This window comes from Zootoca vivipara, chromosome 12 (genome assembly GCF_965207765.1).
Source record: "Zootoca vivipara chromosome 12, rZooViv2.hap1.1, whole genome shotgun sequence".
NCBI lineage: Eukaryota > Metazoa > Chordata > Lepidosauria > Squamata > Lacertidae > Zootoca > Zootoca vivipara.
The window spans coordinates 13,783,683-13,802,593 of record NC_142595.1 but is presented as its reverse complement, the minus strand read 5'-3'; the positions used below and the strand labels follow the sequence as shown (position 1 = coordinate 13,802,593).

Here is an 18,911-nt window from a genome sequence, read left to right as displayed (position 1 = left end):
TACCAAGCATCATTCTGTCTTGTTACAATGGTTGTAAGGAAATTCTTTACCACCTCGTCCAGTTTGCCATTGATTTGATCGTGAACACGTGTGGACATGCAGGAGCCGAGTTGGTAGCCACTAGCGCTTTTTCCTCTGCTGTTAAGAGAGTTCTTGGCTATTGGGAGCGAGCCACCGCCATCCCTTCTGGGTTCCAAACGTCGTGCAACCCCACACCCCTCTTCCTAACTACTTCTTGCTGCAATTTCTGCACATCACGATTAAGTAGCCATTTGTTTCTCAGCAGCCAGCACTTGGCAGGGGATTCAAAGATGGTTGCAAAAGTCCATTAAGTTTGTGCCTTGTTTGCGTTTTTGCTTCTATTGCAAATGCAGGAACTAATGGCAAGAATGAAGTGTGCATTAGAAGCAAAACCGGGGGGGGGGGGGGCAGGACTGGTTTCAAGCGTTAGTTCCCTACTGTAACTCCTATCCAACAGTCTCATGTGCCCTGGTTTTGATCATCACCTTGTCATGGTGAGTGGCCTTGCACGTTCCTATGACCCTTTTGAGCGAAGCCGTCGGGAATCTCATATTCCCAGCAGGGTCACCCAAAGCGGTAAGGTCAAAGGGAGGGAGCTAGACAAGGAATGATCCAATAAGTCCTCAACGGCAGAACAGTCGGATCTGTTCTGTGGTATGTTACAACGGCGGATGAAGGCTGCAGCAGAGAATCTACCGGTTCGTTGTGACTACTCATGCCATCGGAACAGAGCCCTACTGCGAAGACTGTGTGTTGGTCAGCGTGCACTGATCTACGCACACAAAAGAAATTCACCCACAGGTGTCTTCCAAACCCACTGTGGAAGGACGTGTGGTTCCAGAATTGGCCTCCATAGTCGCTTACGGACTCATTGTTAAAACCGTGTTTATGGAAGACACGCTTACTTGGCTACAAGTGATCGCAGAAGAAGACGAAGAAGAAGCTTTTGATTCCATGTGATCTTTGGACTCCCCTGCCCGGCTGCTACTGCGTCCGCCCCCCCCCCCCCGGCTCCCCAATTTGCAACTTCAGTTGTGGCAGGGACCTGTATTCCGGATTGTATATTCTGCGAGTGCGCAGGAAAAGTACCAAGTGTGGCAATGTGTAGAGGCAAGACTCTATTTACGCAGGGGTTATGATGCGGGGATTGCACATCAAGCCAAAATTGTGTATTGTCAAAACACATTGACCGCAATGGTGGGTGGGATTGCCAAATTTTCTCCCCCTGGGTGCCTGCCCTCTTTCTGCTCCCTTTTTTAAAAATAAAAAAAATTACCAAGTACATAAAGCTAAGTGTACACAAGTTAAATGCACACAAGTTGCAAAGTTGCCTGTAATTTATCTTCCTGAAAATCCCTACCGTTTTTTTCCGACGTATAAGACGACTGGGCGTATAAGACGACCCCCAACTTTTCCAGTTAAAATGTAGAGTTCGGGATATACCCACCCGTATAAGAAATACGACCCGGCGTATAAGACGACCCCCGACCTCCTGGGTTAAAAAGTAGTCTTATACGCAGGAATATTGAGAGCGGTGCAAGCCATGCTATGGGTGCTAAAGATCGGAGAGCTCCTTAGTTTACGGAGGCTCTGGGAGCACTGAAATAGCAAAAGGACTAGAGAAAAACTGGAAACGAATATGATTAAGTGTAGCTTAGGGCCCATTTTGTGCCTGCTCTGCGGTGGCGACAGAGGGAATGAAAGCTTGCCTTTCCAGCAACCTTAATTCTGCTTGGTGCCATCCTATGGAGCTTTCCCGTGTTGTGAAGGATCTGTTCCAGCTTGGCCCTTGGCAATGGAGTCTTTGGAAGTCCGCTGCGACCAATTTGCATATAATCACTCTGACTTGGACTCTGGGTTGAGAGCCAGTGTGGTGTAGTGGTTAAGAGCTGTAGACTCGTAATCTGGGGAACCCCACTCACCTCACAGAGTGTTGTGGGGGAGGAAGGGAAAGGAGAATGTTAGCCGCTTTGAGACTCCTTTGGGTAGTGATAAAGCGGGATATCAAATCCAAACTCCTCCTCCTCCTCCTCCTCCTCCTTCTTCTTCTTATTCTGGGTTATTCGGTGGCAGTCACGGAAGACAATATGGAGTCTTCTAATTGGATTTTATGGGATATTTTTCAGCTTTGTGGCGTGGACTGAATTCTTGGAGAAGTGCAAAGGCGTAACTTTCTATTTGTCCCTTGCCTGTCTTGATTTGTGAAATTGGCTCGGTTGGGCTTAAAAGTTAGTGAAGTGGGGAGTGCTTTTGCTACGGAGGGTACTGTTCCTACACCTTATCATTGGGGTGGGTTGTAGAATAACTGGATCCCTCCGATTTGAACAGCTGTCACCCAGCGGCATGTGTCAAATATTTTCTTTTTGGGCAAGGGAAGTGAGCAGGTGGCAGTGAAGATTCTGGATAGAAAACCTTTAGATCCATTCCAGTCTGGGTTCAGGAAACTTTCTTGGTTGCCCTAGATGTCTTGTACCAGGAGACAGTGTCAGAAGGAGCAGTCCTGTTGATTCTACTGGACTTCTCAGCCGTATTTAAGAGAACCGACTCCTCCTGGGGTGCCTGGCAGAATAGGTATGGGGGCGCTGAGTTGGCACTGCTCATTCCCAGGAGGTAAGACCGAAAAGGTGGTAAACACTGCTCTCTCTCATTTATATTTGATCCTTGGACAACAGTGGAAAAAACCCTGATCTGCTTTGTGTGTGTGTGTACACACATACACACACCCCTCACCCCCACCATGTCCCAAGGAAAAATTGTGGTGTTCTCACTCTGCAGCTTTACTTGTACTGTACAAGACAAAAGAGTAGAACTGTTTTGTAACAAGGGTTTGGCCCGGGAAGCCACAGTTGTGAGAGTTAAAGCCATTCTCCTCTTAACAGTTGTAGAAATCCCATCAGGTACAGAATTGCATGTTGCATGGCGAGGGGCGAAAAGCATCTTCAGTAGTTGGACATTACCTGGTGTTTTGTTGTTCCACAGACATACAAAGGAATGAATGTATTTACACTAAAAAATGAAAATAAACATGTATTGGTAGCCTGAAATTTTATATCAAATATTGGATTCTGCTACCTGTACAGATTATGCCAATGCACATGTTGTTTTGTTGTTGTCGTTTAGTCGTGTCCGACTCTTCGTGACCCCATGGACCAGAGCACGCCAGGCACCCCTGTCTTCCACTGCCTCCCGCAGTTTGGTCAGACTCATGTTGGTGGCTTCGAGAACACGGTCCAACCGAGGCACCCCCCAAACTTTGGCCCTCCAGATGTTTTGGACTACAATTCCCATCATCCCTGACCATTGGTCCTGTTAGCTAGGGATCATGGGAGTTGTAGGCCAAAACATCTGGAGGGCCGCAGTTTGGGGATGCCTGGTCCAACCATCTCGTCCTCTGTCGTCCCTTTCTCAATGCACATAGTTCCCATAATTTGCCATTTATTTTTGCCACAATTCTAGTCCCCGCTCCCCTTTTCTCCTGATCAAAGAGCTTCATATAATATTGAAGCCTTACTCTTCTACCTTCCTAACATCAGAAAGTTTTCAGAAGGCATTAAGCTGCTTCCACTTTGGCTCTGTTTCTTAATCACCCCCCAAGGGAAGCAACAAACAATGTGTGCTGCTGTAAGTTCCTTTGTGAGCTAGAGCGATGATATCCCAAGCATTGTCAATCATCGCAGCCGTAAAGGCTAGATATTTATTAAGTGGGAGCTGCAGTGAAATATTGCCCTGCATTTCTGTACTGTACTCTTCTTAAGGGGATCTAGTTAACCTTGAAAAGGAGTCATGGGGTGCTGTTCAGGCTTCACTGGGAAAGGGAAATATATTTGTTCACCCATTCCCCATTATCCATGCCCCTTCAATACATTTGGCACCAGCTTGGCTGCAGGAGTTGCTGGAATAAGGCATACAAGGTGCCATCCAACCGTCTTAGGGACTCCAGTCCGGATTTGTGGGGGGTTTACCCCTCAGCCTTTTCTTCTGAGGATATCCCACAAGGCAGCGGAGGTTTAGGATCAGGGTCTTCCTTCTCCTAGATGGGCTACCTTCCTGGGTCGATGAGCCCCATCTGCCCCTCACTGCATGTGCAGAAACCACCTTCTTGACCGTTGGACCCACAACTGGTCCATTCAATCTGCAGCAGCCTGTCTTTGCATGCAGGGCAAGTATCTTAACTCACGGAGGGTTTTGAGACCCATTGGCTACCCTCACCTGGTTTAGCCGTCCTGCTGAAGCTCTTTTTCTGGGGTGTGGCTGCTGTCACATGCTGACAGGTGAGAACTGAGTGTAGGGTGGGGACCAAAGGTGGACAAACCACCCCAAAAGAAGCACGGCGTGTCCCCCACCAGAAGTGCTACTCCTCCCCTTATACCCCAGGACTCATCAAAACAGGATCTATCAAAGTAAAATAAACAGGGTTTATTTAATCGTGGCTGGGGAATTTGCGGTTCCCCATGTGGATTCCTGCTCCCATCAGTACCAGAGGCATGGCCAATGTTGATGGGAGTTGTAGACCGAAAACAACTAGAGGACCATGCCTCTACTTTAATCTGGCCAGCAAGACTCTGAGCGACCAAACAACCCCTCTCCCCTTGGGGCTTTTGTTCTCTGGCAAACAAGCATTAGTGCAGGGGTTCCCACACTGAGGTCTCCAGCTGTTTTTAGACTACAACTCCCATCATCCCTAGCTAGCAGGACCCAGTGGTCAGGGATGATGGGAACTGTAGTCCAAAAACAGCGGGCGACCCAAGTTTGGGAGACCCTGCATTAGCATAACAAAGGCAAGCTTCCGTACTTGGAAACTCGTAAGGCAGAGTTGGAAGGTACCCCCCAAGGGTCATCTAGTCCAGCCCCCTGCAATGCAGGAATCTCAACTAGACCATCCATGACAGATGGCCATCCAACCTTTGCTGAAAAACCTCCAAGGAAGGAGAGTCCACAGCCTCCCGAGGGAGACCGATCCTTTGTCAAACAGAAAGTTTTTTCCTGATGCTTAGTCGAAATCTCTTAAGAAGAAGACTCCTGTATGACTCAGAAGCTTGTTTCCAGTCTGGTAAAAAGAGAGAGCGATCCCTCCCAGCAGCCACGAGAGGGAGCTCAGCTCGCCTGGTGGACTTCAGCAGATGCGTCGGCTGCTCCCGATGCAAATCGGTTTGGCAACACCTCTTAACATTGGCTTCTTCTCCCTCTTCCTGGGAATCAGTCTCCGTTTTCGATTCCATGCCTCTCGCGAGTTCAGGATGGGTGAGGAGGAGCCGGTGAAACGATCACCTCGAGGGAGCCGTCGTGGTGCATTACTGTATCTGGATCCTGCAGGAGTGGGGTGACGATTTGGGGCGGGAAGGGGGGTGTCGCAGGACCAAGCACGCCACCCAGCAAGCAACCGCGCATCCTCCAAATGTCGGTGCGGCTCTCCACTCCATTCATTGAGAGGTTTTTGGGGACATGCTGCGGCCCTCTCTTTCCCTAAAACCCACGTGATTCCCCACACGCACGCACCCACCTCCACCCACCCGGAAAGAGAACAATTATACCGTAGCTGAAAATTGCATTGCTGCGCCTTCCCCGATCCTGGCAGAACCCGATTCCGGATCCCTCCCTGTGTGCCAAACTGTAACATCTAAGCGCTCCTCCTGAGCAACCTAGAAAAATCACATCTAGACTCCTAGAATCGCAGAGCTGGAAGGGATCCCCGAGGGTCATCTAGTCCAACCCCATGCAATGCAGGAATCTCAGCCCCAGCATCCATGACAGATGACCACCCATAGATCTAGAAACCGAGCCCCCTTTTCCCGATTAAGTAGCCATGGCAGCACGAAACCGAAAGCCAGGGGCTTTGAGACCCAGAAAGCGCTCCGCCGGCCTCGCGCTCCCAATCCTAACCCGCCGCCGTTGCTACTCCTCATTTCTCCAGCTAGCAGGTGACTCTGCTATTTCCTTCGCCTTCCGCGTCGCCCTCGCCTCTCTCCCTCAGGCCATGGCTATTGCAATTGGGCATGGGCGAGCCGCTGCGTTTTCCTCTCCTCCTCCTCCTCCCGCCGCCGCCTCCTCTTTCCCCCCAGCTTTGGCGATCTACCCATCTTCGCTGCCTTTGCAAAAGCCGTGCGGTTCTCCTCCTCCTCCTCCTCCTGCAGCTGCTGCTGCCGCCGCCGCCTTTTGCTGCTGCTCCTCGCCAAATTGAGAGAGAGAGAGCTTGCATGCTGGCAGGAGAGCAAAGAGAGATTTCACCTTCTGGGTTGCAAAATCCCCCCTCCAAAAAACCAACAACACACACAGCCCAGCGCTGCAGCAAAAGTTCCGCCTCGACCTGTGTCCGCGTTCTTGCATTAAAGGCACCTGCAGCTCGATTTCCTGTGCAGAGAGAGCAACCGCCGCTGCTCTCGGTGCTTCCTCTTTTTCTTTTCTTTCTTTTTTGGGTGGAGGAGAGGGGCAAGTTTAGCAGCAGCAGCAGCGGCGCCGGCGCCGGACTTCTCTGAAGAGCACGCGTGGCCGTTCAGCTGGCAATCGGCGAAAAGATGGGGATGCCCTTTTAGGAAACAGGGCTTGCTGCAAATCCACTAGAGGCGAGCTGGGTACCAGCTTGCCTGCCTGCCCATCATGGTGGTGGCACCGGCCCCAGAGGACAGGCGTTGAGAAGTCACCTTGTGCTCGGCGACCCCTCCATCACTTCCAGCTGCTTCCTGGAATTAGGCCGCAGCAGGAGCAAATAAGAAAAGGGGGAATAAGAAGAAGCATGGACAACTGACTGTGTTGACCTGATGCATGGGAGGAATCTCACAATTCACACGTGCTGGGAGTTCCTGGAGCAAGTCCTCTTCCACCCCTTTGCCTTCCTCCAATTTGTGGAAGTTGCTGGGGTATTTATTTTTTATTCCTACTGACTTTTTTCTCCTCTTCCCCAGGGGAGAAAAAAAAATATCCTGGATATTTTAATTTTGTAGCGCTTTAGATTTTTTGGGTGTGTGTGTGTGAGTGAGTACAGTCTGAGGATGGGCAATGCAGCTAGCAGCATGGAGATGTCTCCGGCGAAGGAGATGAAAAGCCAACCTACAGCCTCGTCACCTCTGCCCCCCAAGCAGCCGGCGCCCCCCAAACAACCTATGCCCAGCTCTGGGGAACTGGAAGAACGATTCAGCCATGTACTGGTAAGTCTCTGTATGGCCTTCCTCCTCCTCCTCCTCTTCTCCTCCCCATAGACCCATCATGCCTTAATATCACCCTAGAGACGTCAACCGGTTAGGGGGTTCACTTAACACACCCCAACATGGAAAACTCATTTAGCAAGGGGTGCAGTCGTACTTGCAATCTGTGTGGTTAAAGATAGATCCGAAGATAAATTTCCCCTCTCTCTTCAATGCCTTTTGCTGTGAAATGGGAAGGTTTTCCTTCTTCCTTTTCTGTTTTAAAGGGCTGATATTACTTGGTAAGGAGCCCATAATTCCTGCTCCACCCTTATTATTATTACAGTATTGGTTATCTCCTTTTGCTGAACAGTTTGGCGTGCTACTGTTTCTCTGAAGCAACCTCAGCCTGCAAATTGGAAGTATACAAAAGCAATGGTAGAAGGGTCAAAATGAGCACAGCTGGAAATGATTTTAAGTAGATTCACACCTGCCTTGATGGCAGGGATGAATCTCACCCAAGTTAGAGGTATGTGAGGGTGGAGACGGCGGCTCCTCCGGATTCATTCATCTGCAGGTGTCCTTATGTAGCCCCTCCCAGTCTCCCCAGGGAGGTCAAGTAGTGGTCTTTCCCAGTAACCCCCAAGGGTAGCCTGCAGTCTACAACAGACACCCCAGAGAAAAAAAACTAGGTTCTGCAAACAGCTGGTGCTAAACTGATGTGATGTAGCCAGAACTAGCCTCAGATGTTTCCCCAAGCCAGTTCCCTCCTCCTCCTGGAAAGCCACTGATTGTTGCAATGCCGTTAGGGCCTTGCTCCGAGTTGGCTGTTAGCAGATTTTTGGCTCACCATGGGATATTCTCGGACACCCCTTCCGATGGGACGGAACCACGGCTGCCTCCACAGTTTCAGCAGCCGTAGCTGCATCCGTAGCTGCAGTTAAGAAACTGGTTTGCATTTTGTGCCATCCTTCCACAAGCTGTGCAGCTGTAGGGAGAACGGAGAGTGTGAGATATGTAGCTCTTAGCTTTGAGGACATGTTTTTTGGAGTTACGCCTCTAGTTGGCCTCCTGCTTTCGCATGCAGTGGTCCGAATTGTGAAGGCTGACTGCTTTGGGGAGAAGTGGAGCTCGTGTGCCCAGGGGAATCTCTCCTTGAGGGAAGAGGTAGCTGGGTTGTGTGTTAATTTGGGGGTTTCACCCAACCCTGAGTTGAGAAGCATGTGCTCATCATGGTTGCTTAAAGTTGATGAGTTCCATCTCACCATTGCCTTGACTGGCCTCTTCTTAAAGAGCTGTTACTGTTGCCAGAGGGTCGGCATAGCTGCCAAGTTTTCCCTTTTCTCGCAAGGAAGCCTATTCAGCATAAGGGAAAATCCCTTTAAAAAGGGATAACTTGGCAGCTATGAGGGTCGGTCTTCTCTCTCTTGTGCACAGGAGCAGGAGACTCATAATCTTAGGGTTGTGGGTTCAAGCCCCAAGCTGGGCAAAAGATTCCTACGTTGCATGGGGTTGGTCTAGATGACCCTCGGGGTCCCTCCGACTCTACAATTCTGCGATTCCGTTCTATGGCTTATAACACTTTAAGCACATTGGCGGCTGTTACTGTGAAACTGAGGACAGTGCTGAAAGCTGTTGATTAGCCAAGGGTGTGATCTTGTGTGTGTGTGTGTGTGTGTGTGTGTGTGTGTGTGTGTGTGTGTGTGTATTTGAGAACAAGCAGATTACTGTATATAAAATGTCTTAATAATTTGCACTTTGTAGATACATATTAAATGGTACGGAGGCACTTTGGAAAGGTCTTGGGCAGTCAATGGCCCCCAGAACCTGCCTTTGCAGACAAAGGAGGGGTGTGAGGAGCACAGGGGGGCAATAGGGTTGTTTCCAAGCCAGGCACACGCTAGAGAATAAGCATCTATTATTCAACTGCAAGAGGAAGGTCTTTGAGCTGCAGAGGAAACCCACCAACAATTTATATCTTCAGTAACTCTCTCGCTCCATCTTAGGACCTCTAAGGACACAGTTTTGTAACCAAAGATGTACTCAATGTTAGGCAGGCACTAAGAAGATCTAGATAACAAGTAGCACAAAAACAGGAGGGTGGTGGTTTTGAATTGAATCATTCTCTCTCTCTTTAGGTTTAGGGACAGGAATCAGCAGTGGGTGTCCCTTGAAGCAAATCTAGCTCCCCTATACAGTGGTACCTTGGTTGTCAAATTGAATCCGTTCCGGGCGTCCGTTTGACTCCTGGAGCCGTTTGAAAACCAAAGCGTGGCTTCCGATTGGCTGCAGGAGCTTCCTGCAGCCAATCAGAAGCTGCGGAAGCCGTGTCGGATGTTCGGCTTCCGGAGAATGTTCGCAAGCGAACACTCCCGGGTTTGCGGCGTTCGGGAGCCGATTTGTTTGGGAGCTAAGCCATTCGGTAACCAAGGTACCGCTGTATTGACTTTAAGCTGCCAGTTCACCAGCAAGGGAATCGATCGTATGAGAACTGACCAAAGGACTTGCCAGCATCCTGCTTTTGGGGAAAATGTGTGTAGAATGGCTTGCCCACCCCCAATCCCCTCCTTAAGGCAGCTGTTCGACAGTGCCAAGGAGTGTGGTGGAGTCTCCTTCTTTGGAGGTCTTTAAGCAGAGGCTTGACAGCCATATGTCAGGAATGCTTTGATGGTGTTTCCTGCTTGGCAGGGGGTTGGACTGGATGGCCCTTGTGGTCTCTTCCAACTCTAGGATTCTCACAAAACTATGAGCTGAAGAAAGAGTTTGCAAGCGCTGGAGTTTGTAGGAAGAATTCGGCAGCATTGGTGGCGCCTTGCCGACAAAAGCTAGGTGGCATCTCAAGAGCCTGTGGTCCAGAGCATTTGTTTCCAGTGCTAACGTTCAGCCCGGATCATGTGAAGTGATAAGTAATAGCCTCTTCCACCTGGCATCACCCTGACCACTCCCCAAACATATGGAATTATAGGAGGAAGAGCTTCCAGATCAAAAAGTTGTGACGTCCAGGTGGTCTTCTTCAGCTCAGAGACCCATCAGAACTGCTACAGAATGGACTGCTCGTAAGGCTGCAGTCCTAACCCCATTCACCTGGCAGCAAGCCCCATTGAATTGGATAGGACTTGCTTCCGAGTAGACATGGGTAGGATTGTGCTGTAAGCAAGGAAGTCATTAAGTTCCTCCATGGGTCCTGGTTTCCCATCCGTTTCAGCAGCATCTTGGTGCCCAGTAGGTACTGTAATGTGTCAACTCAAGCTGTGTTTGGAAAGAGGTCATCTGAGCTATTTTGGCTAAACAGTGGCCGGTCTTGCGTTTAATTTATCCAGTTATTTCATTTCCCTAAAAACTGTCTGGGTGATAGGACTGCCTTGCACGGTTGTCCGTTGAACAACTGAGATAATTTATGGGGTGCACTTTCAGCATCTGAGGGACAAAAGTCTGCATAAGCATTGTTATTGAAATAAGCACAAAGTGGGGTTCGTTTTCTGTCCCTCCTACCCTCACATTCGCTTGACATCTCTCATGCCAGGGATGGAAAACATGTGGCCAACCAGATGTTGTTGCACTCTTAACTCCCATGAGTCCTACGTGTGAGCAGGGATTCTGTAGCAGAAGAGGCTGAGAATGAACTGCTTCCCCGGCCTTCTGTGCTGTTTGTCTCCTTTCTGAAAGCCCTGTCTTCCGGTATCAGAGTTTGTGTGAGACAGAAATGAGTCAAACCAATAGATTTTGGCGCTTGAGGCAGGAAATCCCAAGAGATTCCTCCCAGTAGACTGTGTAAGCTAATCATCAATTTACTGCCATTTAATGGTACCTTCCCCACCACCACCCCAAAAAACCCATCAACCCAACTAAGGATGAAATGTGGTGTTTGGTTGGTGTGGCCACACACCCAATTTTATATTGAGCGTGCTACGGCCACGAAGTTTGGCCAAGTGAAAATGTGGGCTTGGGTCCATGAAGGGTTCCTCGCCATTGATGATTGGGGTGGACCAGAGATAGCCAAGGTTTTTAAGAGTTCCGTTTGTTTGCTATCCTAGGTGCATTAAAATGCTTCCCCCTCCTGTTCCCCACATCTTACTGCAGGCATCCCAAAATTCAGCCCTCCAGATGTTTTGGCACTACAATTTCCATCATCCCTGACCCTGACCACTGGCCCTGTTAGCTAGGGATGATGGGAATTGTAGTCCCAAAACAGCTGGAGGGCCGAATTTTGGGGTGCCTGTCTTGCTGTGTAGCAGAATAGGAATTCCCTTCTGTAATTTTCATGACTGTCTCTTCCTCCCCTTTGCTAGGCACAGGAGGCTGGTGGGGGCTCAGAATGCCCTTGCCCCATAGAATACACAGGATGCCCCTGGCATGTGAGCTACATGGAAATGATTTGCATTTTAAAATATACACCAGGAAGCTTGGTTTGGTCAAAATCAAGTATACACTTTTAGAGTTAACGCTAAATATTAATAATTAATAATTAATAATTAATAATTAATAATTAATAATTATTATTATATTAATAGCCCACCCATCTGGCTGGGTTTCCCCAGCCACTCTGGGAAGCTCCCAGCAGAATATTAAAAACACGATAAAACTTCAAACATTAAAAACTTCCCCAAACCAGGGCTGCCTTCAGATGTCTTCTAAAAGTCAGATAAAATAAAAAAATTCCTTCAGTAGCACCTTAAAGACCAACTAAGTTTTTATTTTGGTATGAGCTTTCGTGTGCATTTCCTTGACATCTGATGAGAGGGTGTTCCACAGGGTGCATTTCCTTGACATCTGATGAGAGGGTGTTCGTGGTATGAGCTTTCGTGTTCATTTCCTTGACATCTGATGAGAGGGTGTTCCACAGGGTGGGCGCCACTACCGAGAAGGCCCTCTGCTTGGTTCCCCGTAACCTCACTTCTCACAGTGAGGGAACCGCCAGAAGGCCCTTGGAGCTGGACCTCAGTGTCCGGGCTGAACGATGGGTGTGGAGACGCTCCTTCAGGTATATTGGGCAGAGACCGTTTAAATACATTGCTTCTGGTAAATGAGCCACCGTAGCTGTTAGAAGGCCATGAAAAATTGTGCCCTTGGCTTTTTATACTTGCGGTATCTACCCATGTACTATCTGAAGCCAAAGGGGCACATGGGTTGCCGGATGTGAAATATATTTGCATTATTCTCAGCTCTCCTATCCCACTATTCGTCTTGGGTGTGGGGACTTGTTGACTTTGAGTTGAGACTCGGCGGCTGAGACCGCTATTATTGTCCCTTATCCTCAGGTGTAGAGGAAGATCTTAAATCAATACATAAGATAGATAGGTCTTCAGCATTCTCCAAGATGTAACTGCTGCAATTGGTTAGCTGCTGGTGCCTCCTTGGGGTTTTTTATATAAAACAACAACAACCCAAAGGCTTTGTTTTTTAAAGCCCTAAACGGCCTCGGTCTAGTATACCTGAAGGAGTGTCTCCACCTCCATCGCTCTGCCCAGACACTGAGGTCCAGTGCCAAGGGCCTTCTGGAGGTTCCCTCGTTGCGAGAAGCCAAGTTATAGGGAACCAGGCAGAGGGCCTTCTCGGTAGTGGCACCCGCCCTGTGGAACGCCCTCCCACCAGATGTCAAAAAGAAAAACAACTACCAGACTTTTAGAGGACATCTGAAGGCAGCCCTGTTTAGAGAAGCTTTAAATCTTTAAGAAATTAGTGTATTTTAATATTTCTGTTGGAAACCGCCCAGAGTGGCTGGGGAAACCCAGCCAGATGGGCGGGGTATAAATAAATAATAAAAATTATTATTATTATTATTATTATTATTATTATTATTATTATTATTATTTGTTGGATCACATGGCTGCTGAGCACGTTCCACACAACCCAATACTTGTCTGCAATACAAGTCCTTTTGGGAGAGAAATGCAAAGATATGAATCCCACCTAATTTTTTTTTCTTCTTCTTTTTTGGCACATGCCTGAGACGAAAAAGCCCTTTTCTCTCCCTGCCTTGGCTGGCTCCAATGGCTGGGAATCCCAGTCTTGAAGGTCTTGTTTGGAGTTGCCAGCTTCCTTGCTGATTGGAGCCCCACCGTTGCTGCCAAAAGCTCGTCCCATCTATGCAGGAGAGAAGTGAGCTAGCCAAATTTAGGCTTTTTTTGTTTTGTGCGCCCGTTCATTCTTGGTAAGGCAAGCCACTGCTCTTTGTGGCTGCCAGTCGCCCTACGATTGTGAATCACATTACAGTGGTACCTCAGTTTTGGAACATCTCCATTTGATGAATAGAGTAAGCCTGGATGTAAATGCTTCGGTTTTTGAACACGCCTCGGAAGTCGAACATGCTACGCAGCTTCCACTGAGTGCAAGATCCTGAGGCCTAGCTGCCAGCTGTTGAGTTTTCGGTTTCCTATATGCAACAGTGGCAGCAAAGGTTCGAATCCCCGCGACGGGGTGAGTAGCCAAAAATTGGAAAGGAGACTCTATCCCGACCAAAGTGGACTGGCAGACAAAATTATTAGAATTTTCAGAATTAGCAAAGGTAACAGGAAGAATTAGGGATAATACAGACCAAACGTTTATTAGAGAGTGGGACATCTACAGAAAATATCCTAAAGAGCATTGTAAAAATTTGAATTCTCTGGCAGGCTTAGAAGGACCCCTGCAGAAACCTAGAAAATCTTATAAAATTAATGATTTGGGATAAGATAGGAGTGATGATGAAAAGTGTGTTGCATAAAAATAACCCAGTACCCTTGAGGAGGTGAATGGAAGTCATAATAGAAGTTGTGCTGTAAGAAATCTATTTACTTTTTGTAATTTATATGATCTTTTGGTTTCTCTTTTGTTGAATAATAAAGGAATTTTAAAAAGAAAGAAAAGAGTTTTCGGTTTTAGAATGTTTCAGAACTCGAAGGGTCTTCCGGAATGGATTACGTTCGAAAACCGAGGTCCCACTGTGCTTATATTCTGCTTTGTAGCCACGCAAGGCTCCCTCGCCAAAGCTGCTTATGAAATATTTGTATGGTGCAATTTCGCCTAGGTGTGCTATCGGGAACAGATGTTGCAAATGGGTACCTCACGTGGCCCTCAGGCGGCAGAACCTGCCTTCATCTTTGGGACTCTTAATTTCAGGTTCATGTGTTCGAGCCCCACGTTGGGTAAAAAGATTCCTGCATTGCAGGGGGTTGGACTAGATGACCGTTCGTTGTCACTTCCAACTCTACAATTCTGTGATTCTCTGGTGATGCCCTACTAAGTAGCGCAGCCCACTGAGAATCTCTGAGGCAAGCGAATGGGACTAAGCAGCTGAAACTCACTCAGTGCATGGTGAAGTCGAGTCTTCCTCGCTGATCAGATTTTTCTCCTGGTGGTTTCCTGTCCTGCTGTCGCTGCTTCCAGGTGTTTCTTGTATATATAATTTTTATTAAATTTTCTGTTTTACGATTTCAAATACTCATTTTATATCCTTAAGATATCAATGACTTCCCAGTGTGGTGTAGTGGTTAAGAGCGGTAGACTCGTAATCTGGGGAACCGGGTTCGTGTCTCCACTCCTCCACCTGCAGCTGCTGGGTGACCTTGGGCTAGTCACACTTCTCTGAAGTCTCTCAGCCCCACTCACCTCACAGAGTGTTTGTTGTGGGGGAGGAAGGGAAAGGAGAATGTTAGCCGCTTTGAGACTCCTTAGGGTAGTGATAAAGCGGGATATCAAATCCAAACTCCTCTTCTTCTTCTTCTTCTTCTTCTTCTTCTTCTTCTTCTTCTTCTTCTTCTTCTTCTTCTTCTTCCTTCTTTTCTTTCCATGGTTCATTTCACATAGGTCCCTGCATATTTTACGAAAACTATACAATTCAGTATTCCATTATTGGATCCACCAAAACTTACTTGCACTGTTGAATTTATCTTAAGGCTGCTAGCATTTTCAGCTGTACACAGTTATTTCCCATATACAGTGGTGCCTTGGTTCTCAAACGCCTTGGTACTCGAACAACTTGGAACCCGAACGCTGCAAACCTGGAAGTAGGTGTTCCGGTTTGCGAACTTTTTTCGGAAGCCGAACGTGCTCCGTTTTGAGTGTTATGCCGAGGTCTGTCTGTTTTTGCTATTCATTTTGCGTTTTTGTTTTTGTGGCTCTTTTTTGTTTTGTTTTTGTGACTGTGTGGAACCCAGTTCAGCTACTGATTGTTTGACTGTGTGACTGTGCATGCACACGAAAGCTCATACCAATGACAGACGTAGTTGGTCTCTAAGGTGCCACTGGAAGGATTTTTTATTGTACATTGTTTATTGCTTTCATTTAATGGATCAATGGCCTCATTAGATAGTAAAATCCATGTTAAATAGATGTTTTAGGGGTTGTCTTTAAAAGTCTGGAACGGATTAATCCATTTTGCATTACTGTCTATGGGAAAGTGTGCCTTGGTTTTGGAACGCTTTGGTTTTGGAACGGGCTTCCAGAACAAATTACGTTTGAGGACCAAGGTACCACTGTATTTAATTAACGTTTTCCAGCCTTCTCTAAACGTATGCTCTTCTTGTTCTCTTAAGTCTACAAGCTGCACATATTCTGTCAACTTAAGTTGCCATTTTTCTTTGGTTGGGACCTTGCTCATTTTCCATTTTGGGGCTAACAAAACACGGGCCGCAGTAGTGGCATACATAAATAACTTTTTTGGACACCTGGGGATTTCAGTCTGAATTATCCCCAACAGAAAGGACTCGGGTTTTGGGGAAAGTACTTTAAAACATTTTTAAAAATTCATTATGGATCATTTCCCCAGGGCCGTCTTAAGCAGTGTTTCTCAACCAGTGTGCCTCCAGATGTTTTGGGACTACAACTCCCATCATCCCTAGCTAGCAAGACCAGTGGTCAGGAATGATGGGAGTTGTAGTCCCAAAACATCTGGAGGCACACTGGTTGAGAAACACTGGTCTTAAGCATATCTGGTGCCCTGGCGCCCCCCCTCCCCGTTTCCCAGCACGGCTGTTTGGCAGGTGCAGCTGCGCAGTGCCCCCCGCCGGCCCAGCGCCCTGGCTCCCTGCGCCACCCAGCTTTGCCGTAGGGCCGGCCCTGCATTTCCCAATACCCTTTTATCCTTTTACAAGTCCAGCTTTGCTACCGAGTGTTTCTTGGCTGGGGTTGGGGGCACCTATAGCTCTCTAGATGTTGTTAGACCACATGTTCCACCTCCACTGTCGGAGGCAGTGATGCTTCTGAATACCACGTCTGTTGTGCTCACGTCCTGCTCACTACCTTCCCACGGGTGTCTGGTCAGTCGCTATGAGAACCGGATGCTAGACTAGATGGGCCAGTGGCCTGATGCAACAAGGTCGTCTTCTGCTCTTAATTTCCACAATCCCTGACCGTTTGGCTGGGCCTGCTAGGAGTCTAGCAACACTTGCAGGGACACAGGTTCCCCACCTCTGGGCTGCGGCGATGAGCACTCATGGTCCTACAAGAGCTGACCTTCTAAGAGTGAACTTAATTCCTTAATTTGGCTTTCTGGGGAGTCTACCAATGATAACTATGCTGTGTTTTTACTCATCACGGTTTGTGAAAAGCTTTAGGAAAGTCTGGAGCAGCTCCAAATATTTCAGGGGGGGGGAAGCAAATTTTGAAGCATGGTAATAAACAGTGCGATTTCTTACAAAACACATGTGGATTAAGTGTATTTTAATCCAGCTCCAAGGGCCTTCTGGCGGGTTGCTTCACTGTGAGAAGTGAAGCTACAGGGAACCAGGCAGAGGGCCTTATCGGTGGTGGCACCAGCTCTGTGGAACATCCATCAGATGTCAAGAAGATGAGTAACTTTTTAACCTTTTAAAGACATCTGAAGGCAGCCCTGTATAGGGAAGCCTTTTAACGTGTACTGTTTTAATATGTTTTTATGTATGTTGGAAGCTTCCCAGAGTGGCTAGGGCAAAAAATAAAGTTGTTGTTGTTGTTGTTGTTGTTGTTGTTAACACTACTACTACCCCTCTGCTTATGCTAGTTGTAAGAGAGGGGCAAATGAATGGCAGGACACAAGAGCCCCCCCCCCCCCAGAGCAGGGTTATCTACATTTTCCTCTGCTCTTTCCAGGCACGGTCCACGAAACACAGCTCGGTTTCCAATCACCTTTTCTTTTGCCCCGGAGCTTTTCCTGCAAAAAAACTCCCCAACTGTTCAAAGCTCAATTGGCGCAAACGTCAATTCACAGAAATCGCAGAGTAACATTTGATCTGATTTAAAGTGCGGGTTCTCATGGGGAAAGCTAGGGCCAATGCTCAGACACACAGCGTTTCAGCTCTGTGTGGGTAAGTCTAGTATTCCCACACATGGATTTGTATCTTGTAGGGCTCTTTCTCCTAGTTGTCCAGTGGGACCCAACGCAAGGTTTGCTGAAACGGAGCCATCTCTGGTCGCATAGCTTCCAGCCATCTTTATCTTTCTTGTGCTGCAACTTAAAAGTTTCCCTCCTTCTTGGAGAGAAATGAAACTGTGACTCAGTCAAGGGCAAAGCCAACACGAGCCTGGGATTGCGGTAGCCGTAGCCTGCCCATCCCAAAATAGCTTCATATTATTCTTGCTGAGCTTGCACCAGATTATTGCGCGGCCTCTCTCCATTCAGAAAAGAGGAGGGGAAGGGTGTGGGTGGAAATGCAGTGCCACCCGCAAGGTACTAAAAGTGGGGAGGCTCAGAGCCTCGGCGGTCGTAGATCTCAAAAGTCTTTAACGGTGCAATCCTGCGCATGTTTCATTGGAGACAAGTCCCGCTCTGTTGGGTGGTAATTGCTCCCAGGTAAGGGTGGCAGCCCAAACCCTTTATGAAAAGACACTTGTATGCCACTTAATTCTTTTGAAAAATCTCAATGTGGTGTACACAACATTAAAATCATACAAAACACATACATTGATAAGATTTATGTAGCCCCCTTTGGTGGAGATTGGGGGGCAGTTTACAGAAGCAAGGTGAACCGAAAAGATAATAAATCTCATAGAATTGGAAGGGACCCTGAGGACAATTTGTTCCACCCCCTGCAGTGCATGTTAAAATGAGGTGAGGAAATATATGCCAAAATAAAATTAAAAGCCTAGGAGGTTGCTTTTTATAAAAAAAAAGTCTTTGGCACCAAAAGGATAACAATGTAGGCACTAGGCAGGCTTTCTTGGGGACGGTATCTCAGAGGCAGGGTGCCTCACCTGAAAAGTTGTGTGTTTGTGTGTGTCTGTGTCAAACAGTAAGACAGTGGTGAGGAACCCGTTTTGGTCCAGCAAGCCACATCCTTATCTAAAAAGGTAAAGGACCCTGAATGGTGAAGTCCAGTCAAAGGCGACTATGGGGTTGCAGTACTCATCTCGCTTTCAGGCCAAGGGAGCCGGCGTTTGTCCACAGACAGCTTTCCGGGTCATGTGGCCAGCATGACTAAACCGCTTCTGGCACAACGGGACACTGTGACGGAAACCAGGACGCATGGAAAGGCAGTTTACCTTCCTGCCACACCGCTACCTATTTATCTACTTGCACTGGCGTGCTTTCGAACTGCTAGGTTGGCAGGAGCTGGGACAGAGCAATGGGAACTCATTCTGTCATGGGGATTTGAACCGCCGACCTTCTGACCAGCAAGCCCAAGAGGCTCAGTGGTTTAAACCACAGCGCCACCCGCGTCTCGGTTGACAGCCTGGCAGATGTATTTTGAACTAAACACAGTATTTGAGCAGTCTACAACGGCAGCCTCACATGCAACACACTACACCTTGGGTTACAGACGCTTCAGGTTACAGACTCCGCTAACCTAGAAATAGTACCTCGGGTTAAGAACTTTG

General features: G+C 47.9%; 1 protein-coding gene across 3 annotated transcripts in view; it reads left to right on the top strand.

Moving 5' to 3' along the window:
- The first annotated feature begins 6,389 nt into the window (after positions 1 to 6,389).
- FMNL1 (formin like 1) overlaps positions 6,390 to 18,911 on the top strand; it is a 125,105-nt gene continuing 112,583 nt past the window's right edge. For all 3 annotated transcript variants that reach the window (XM_088654991.1, XM_035135503.3, XM_088654992.1), the window contains exon 1: positions 6,390 to 7,163. In XM_088654991.1, the coding sequence (XP_088511117.1) occupies positions 7,008 to 7,163 (156 nt within the window). In that variant the 5' untranslated portion in view covers positions 6,390 to 7,007. The remainder of the gene's footprint in view (positions 7,164 to 18,911) is intronic.